The 6,853-nt window shown below is 36.8% G+C and overlaps 1 protein-coding gene across 1 annotated transcript; it reads right to left on the bottom strand.

Annotated features, from left to right (window-relative positions):
* Positions 1-5,370: 5,370 nt before the first annotated feature.
* LOC110036295 (uncharacterized GPI-anchored protein At4g28100-like) lies at positions 5,371-6,556 on the bottom strand. Its single transcript, XM_020740702.1, has 2 exons — positions 5,984-6,556; positions 5,371-5,839 (listed from the first exon to the last, which is right to left on the bottom strand). Exons 1-2 carry the CDS (start codon positions 6,554-6,556, stop codon positions 5,504-5,506), a joined length of 909 nt encoding a protein of 302 aa, XP_020596361.1. The 3' UTR covers positions 5,371-5,503.
* Positions 6,557-6,853: the final 297 nt, after the last annotated feature.

Genomic DNA, 6,853 nt, shown 5'->3' with positions numbered 1-6,853 from the left:
TGACACTAAAGTGCCAGGAAAATAGAGAAGGCCACGCCTAAGCGCCACATTCCTCGTGCTTAAGCGATAGAGGTAGTTATTTGAAATTAGCGATAGATGTAGTTATTTGAAATTTCAATGAATTTAGACAAATTTTTGAAGTGTTTGAAGCAACTATTAGTGAAAATGTGGTTTATGGTTAATGGTCACGAAAATACATTCAAATGGCTATTGAAAGGAGGCAACTCTTGGAAGATTCATTGAATGTGGACACATTTTTTAAGAGACACCAAAGCACCTTTTTGAAAATTATAAAAGAAGAAGAGGAGACTCAATTAGTGGCAGCCGCCCCCTCTTTTAGAGACTTCTTCCTACCACTCTTATCATAGAATTATAATACTTTTAGAGAGAAGAAAGGGAGGAGTTGTAGTGTGTTATTAGAGAGTATTGTAAGAAAAAGGAAGAGAAGAGATTCAAAGGAACTTCAATAGTTTGGTAGAGAGGAATTTGAGATAAGTTTTTAGAGAGTATTGTAAGAAAAAGGAAGAGAAGAGATTCAAAGGAACTTCAATAGTTTGATAGAGAGGAATTTGAGATAAATTTTTGTCTTTGTTACTACATTTGATTTTAATTTAAACTTCTTTTATGTTTACGTGATTTCTACTTTTAAACTTAAGTGTGGTTTTGTTTTCTCCATGAATTTTGAGTAGTTTTCTTTATCTTTTTTTTATTAAAATGATAAGTGATTGTGTTGAATGAAAGTTGTGTGAAGTATTGGTCGTTAATGCTGGAATAAGTTGTGATGATTTTAATCCTTATACTTCATTTACTTCTTGATTTGACTAATTAAGATGTTAATATTATTGGAATAAGTTGTGATGATTTTAATCCTTATACTTCATTTACTTCTTGATTTGGCTAATTAAGATGTTAATATTTTTTGTGAAAACATGTAAGATTCGAGATGGTATTAGCTGGTATTGTCTCAGTCAACAATTGAAAAGAATCACATGAGATTGTATGAATGAGAATGTAGTTCATATGATTGAGTGCAAATAAATAATGAAATAACTGAAGGGTGTAGAGTTGGAGGACTTTAGAGTGACAGGCCAAAGCCCACAATTCAGTTTATTATTTTAGGTTTTGATACGAGGTGTTAGGCCCCAGGTGAAGGGAGAAGAGAGAACTCTAGAGTGAGAGCTAGTATCTTCCCTACCTAGCCCATCTTTAAGACTATTCAAACTATAAATTAGTCAATGTTTTTTATAGCATCTCTAGTAAGGGTAAAGAATAATATTGCTTCTATTTGGCACAACACAAAATAAAATACTTCGAAACTATAAATTAGTCAATGTTCTTTATAGCATCTCTAGTAAGGGTAAATAATAATTTGCTTCTATTTGGCACAACACAAATTAAAATACTTCAACAACAAAATTTTAACAAAATTTCTATACTTGTTACTGATTTATGATAAGGAAAAATATATTTTATTTATATTTCTTTCATCTTACAAAAAATCTAGCTAAATTTAGTAAGTTGTTTACTTTATTTTCAATTATAAAAAATTACCAGAAAAAAATCAAACTTTCATTCCTATTATAACATCTATACTTTTAGTAATAATATTTTACAAAGTAGAATTTGTTATCTAATTTCTTCTTACTTAAAAATTTGTAATTCTCCCTGTGGGTTTGATATTCGGGGCTTAATTAAAAAGTCCTATATTACTTGATAACGATACATATACTTACGTAGTATCCTAATATTTAAATATATTATTTACACTCTTATTTGTTTCAGAGTTAAGTTTTTGACGTCATTGTAAAGGAATAAATATAAATGAGGAAAATTGAGAATATAACCACATACTTCGTAGTACTGTCATAAAAGTTGGGATCAATTGGTCGACTCCAAAAGCGATCCCAGCTTTTGCAACGCCTTGACTAGACCATCTTGTAAAGCATCGACCTCCAACTGCAGGGCCAACATAGTTGTGCCTAAGAACACCAAAGGGATTGAGACCACCTACAGGTAACCGAATAGTAGGCCTCCATTCTATCCTTTCGATGAATCAACCCTCATTACTGAGGGCCTGACCCCTATTTTTTATTGTCCTACGACTTCAAGGGGAGGCAATCATTGCTTTTTTAACCCCTGGCAACATCAATGAAGGGTGAGAGAGCTGACGGTTGGTATCCTCACGGAATGGCTACTGATAGGGCTCCCATAAGCTCTGTCCGCAGACTGGCTACAACAACAACAAACTCTGCAACGTCTTTCGACTGTATGCCGTCCTGGTGACCCTCTGACTCGGTTAATGTATCTGCATATGAAAAATGTCAAGGAACCGTTAAAAATAGACGGCGACTGCCGTCCTGGTGACCCTCTGACTCGGTTAATGTATTTGCATATGAAAAATGTCAAGGAACCGTTAAAAATTGACGGCGACCAGGCAAAAAAACGAAAAGTAAAGATTTTTTTTTTACGTATTCATAAATCGATCCAAAGAAATGGTCTCCAGGCATCTTCCACCCTTCCCTCTGCTACGAGGAGACTTCACCTTTTGGCAGCATCGACTAAGAGGGGATACCAATCTTTGTTCCCTCTCGACCTTCTGCACCCCCGACGATGCCTTCCTTAAGCAGGGCTTGCTGTCACTCGAAGCTCACACCCACGTCCGAATCTAGAAGTGTAGCCTCTTAACAAGGAACTTTCCCTTTAGGGTCCTCTGATGAGCCGACTAGAACAGCAGCACGGGTTTGATCCTCAACCTCATTTCCTTTCTGACCTTGATTCTCTTTGCAGGGGCCGAAGGCCCATAGCCCATTTTCTGAAATTACATAGAGTTTCCTCAAATTGTCGGCCATGATTCAAACTGGCTGATTAGAGAAAAATTACGACAACAAATGCAATGATAAGCCTATGACTCTATTTTTAGAGCACACTGTGCACAAAATCTGATAGAAGTTGATTAATGACTTTTTTTATTTTAGTATCATTGCATAATAATAATTTTTTTGTCTTTATCGTAGTTGTTGCTTCCAAAGAGTAGAAAAATTCGAGGAACAAATATGTATACACCATAACTGTCAGCACAAAACTCAAAGCATTCGAATGGTCCAGATGATGACCAGACAACCAATAGCTCCTACCATACACCATTACACAGTCAGGAATCAACTGACACATTGTGTCGAGAGGTTTAAGTGGCATGTCACACCGACAGTCTAGGCTGATCGGGACACAGACAAGAATTCTTGATCATAACTGATCAATCGACCCTCCTTTACCGTGACAGACGAAATCTACATTCGACTAGGCACCTTGGCCGACCAATCCATCGTTCGGTTTTCACTCAGCCGATCGCTTCAACTGGCAGAATTCAAGCAAGTCGACCGACTAATTAATGCCATGCTAAAATTCAAATTATAATACGAATTTGGTATAAAATCCATTCGATTAATGAGACTATCTATTGTATTAATAGCAGTTTCCATAACCATTCCCTCATTTCTGTGTTTGTACAAAATATACCTCTATATTCTCTTTCTCCTTCACTCGATCCTCAAACCCTCGAGGCGTATTCACAAATGACAACTTAGGATTATATATATATATATATATTATAAAACAATAATGTAATTGATGAATTATTTTGGGGAAATGTAAATAATCAAATAAATAAGGTAAAATTAACGTAAAGTTTACTAATATTTAGCATTTGACGATAAATCATTGTATAAACAATAGAAATCGTTATTCAAACTAGAATATTCCCTATCAAAGCAATTAATATGTTGATAAATAACTTTAATACACTATCCAATAGGGTAATTAAGCCCCACTTAAATATTCTGCTTTATAGGGTTTGCACTGTACCAATATTGTATGTATGTACGTATGTATGTATAATATTTTGCATTTGACGATAAATCTTTCTATAGACAATAGAAATCGTTGTTTAAATTAGAATCTTCTCTATCGAAGCAGTTAATATGTCGATAAAAAACCTTAAGACACTATCCAATAGAGTAATTAAGACCCACTTAAATATTTCGCTTTATAGGGTTTTCACTGTACCATTAATATATATATATATATTTATATATCTAAATAGATATATATATATATATATGCATGTATGTATATAGATATATACGTATGTATTTATGTATGTACATAAAGATATACCTATATATCTATGTATGTATATGTACATATACGTATGTACATATGTATGTATATACATAGATATGTATGTACGTATGTATGTATGTATGTATAGCTACATACATACATACATACATACATACATACATACATACATACATACATACATACATACATACATACATACATACATACATACATACATACATACAATATATATACATATATATACATATATATACATATACATACAAACATACATACATACATACATACATACATACATACATACATACATACATATAAATATACGTACATACATACATACATACATACATCTATATATATCTAAAGAGAATTTGAATAAATAATAGCTTAAATCATTTAAATTATTTCATAAAATTAAAAATTGATCAATCTTCAAACATTTTATAATTTAGGAAGGTTTATCATTGCAATTTAGGTAATAAATAATACAGTAAATCAAGCTGTTATTTTAATCCAATGGTTTTCAAAAACGCCGCCGCACATTTAAGCTGTCCCAAACGGGGCTGAAAACGCCGCCGCACATTTAAGCTGTCCCAAACGGGGCTGAAAACGCCGCCGCACATTTAAGCTGTCCCAAGCGGGGCCCAGTAAATCAAGTTGAGATTTAGTTGATTCCGGTGGGTTTTCTACCACATTTTCCCCAATTCTCCTACTTCACCACTAGCAAAATGTTTAACTTCTCTTTAAATTTTGATTAATTGAATAATAAATCCAAACATTTTCACTCCATTCTATTAAATTAAATTAAATTAAATCATATCAAAGTGTCGAACAAATAATTTTAACTAAAAATTGGCTACATAATAAACTGATCATTAACATAATCAAATCATCATTAATGTTTTTAGGTGGACATACTTAACTAATGTTCTATCTAAGCATCTTTTTTTTAATATATATCTCACGACATGAAAAAGCAAAATCAGAATCACCTTTTTAAGCTTTCATATTTAAACTTACTTTAAATCATTAAAGTCTACCACTTTCATTTCCCTTTAATTATACAACTTTTAAACCCGATATCTAAATTATAACTCAAGCACTTTCAATGCATCCAAACTATCTGATCCTTCCAACGTGCACATTGGACCAATGATTTGGGTCATTATAGCACCCTTAACATGAAATCTCCATATATATATTGATATATAAAATTTAAACAGTAGCCCCATACATATCGCTAGTTGGCTATCCCTCGTCGTTTTCTTAATTCAAAAGGCAAAAAGCCGAAAACTGCTGCAAGAACATCAACCATATGCTGCAGTCATCTGCAAACCAAAATGACTAATATAGACACCATCACTTAGTCTGCAACCTGAACAGCAGCAATGACAGCCAGCAGAAAATAAAGTAGAAAAACGGGAGCATAACGGGAAACAGAAGAATAAACGCCGGCCGCCGCGCGCTGGACCTGAACGGAGTCGACGGCGAGCGGCATGTTCTCTTCATCCTGACTGCATCCGTACGGGGGCGTCGGTGGGCGAACGCTGTAGAGAATCGCCCTTAGTACGGCCGACACCGTCGGAATATAGGCCGTTTTATTCCTCCCCAACAGCCAAGTTAGACCCATTAGCCGGCAATCCCGGTCCATCATCCTCGCCACCCTCTCCCCACCGCCGCCACCTTCGCCGCCTTTTAACTATCATCCAAAACAAAAATATATATATTTATAAAAAACGAACGAGCAAAGAATTTATTGCTCTTCACGTCTTACAAATCCGTTAAGACTTGCCATTAATGTCGAAATAAACAATAGAATATGCTTCGTTTACAGCACGCAAACCTTTTCGAGGGAATTGAGGCAGCGATTGCAGCCGGTATAGGAGGCATTGCGACAGTCGCGCTCCAGCTCGTGGACGTCGCCAGTGGGTCTAATGCCACCTCCGCTCTTGCTGGAAACCGAGAGGTTAAAATCAGTTGAGCAAGACAATGAACTGATTTGATGAAGATGGATGCCGCAGAAGCAACGGACCGTGTCGCAGGTGGCGTTGGGGCGGGGAAGACTGATGTTGCGAGCAGCGAGCGCGGTTTGGAGCGCATCGGCGCAGCGCTTCGAGTCAATCTCCGGCATCATTGGTGAAGGATCTTCTCCAACCGGAGCAGGCGATGCGGAGGGATGGTAACGGAGGGCAGAGCGGGCGTGGGCAGCAAAGAGCCAGGCAGCGAGAACAGGGCAGCAGCGGCTGCGGTCGAGCTTTTCGCCGGCCTCGCGGCGGGGGGGGGGGTGGCGGTTGCCGCCGGCGAGAGGGAAAGAAGGGACAATTGAAGGGGCGCTGCTGAGGTAGGAAGTGTGCTTCTCCGGGGCTGATTCGGCGGGTAGAAGGAGGAGGAGAGCAGTGGCAATGAGGAAACGCATCGTTCCTTCTCTAATGGTGGGATGGGGAGAAGATTTAGAAGATATTCTCACAAACCGAGTCTCAGAAGATAGGGACAGGAAAAGCAATTGGGAAAGTGGCAATGATGGGGAAAAGGATTCGTTTAAACTTAGGGTTTTATTATCAGGATTTTTAATCCAGAAAAATGGGCTTTTTCACCGTTCACAAAGCGACCGAGTGGGGGTGAAAAGGCTGCTTATTGAGAATGTTAATCGGGTAATTTTACTTTTTAAGAATGTTTTTAGTGAGCTAAAGCTAACTATAAATTATCACCTTTC

This window comes from Phalaenopsis equestris, unplaced genomic scaffold (assembly GCF_001263595.1).
Source record: "Phalaenopsis equestris unplaced genomic scaffold, ASM126359v1 Scaffold204757, whole genome shotgun sequence".
Taxonomy (NCBI): domain Eukaryota; kingdom Viridiplantae; phylum Streptophyta; class Magnoliopsida; order Asparagales; family Orchidaceae; genus Phalaenopsis; species Phalaenopsis equestris.
The sequence above is the reverse complement of the archived record's forward strand: the minus strand, read 5'-3'. Positions and strand labels throughout refer to the sequence as shown.

Excerpts from the sequence above, each read along its gene's own strand:
- LOC110036295 (XM_020740702.1), bottom strand. The coding sequence starts at position 6,556 with ATGCGTTTCCTCATTGCCACTGCTCTCCTCCTCCTTCTACCCGCCGAA. Across the intron at positions 5,840-5,983 it reads GCCTCAATTCCCTCGAAAAG|TTAAAAGGCGGCGAAGGTGG; the intron begins GTTTGCGTGCTG and ends TTTGGATGATAG.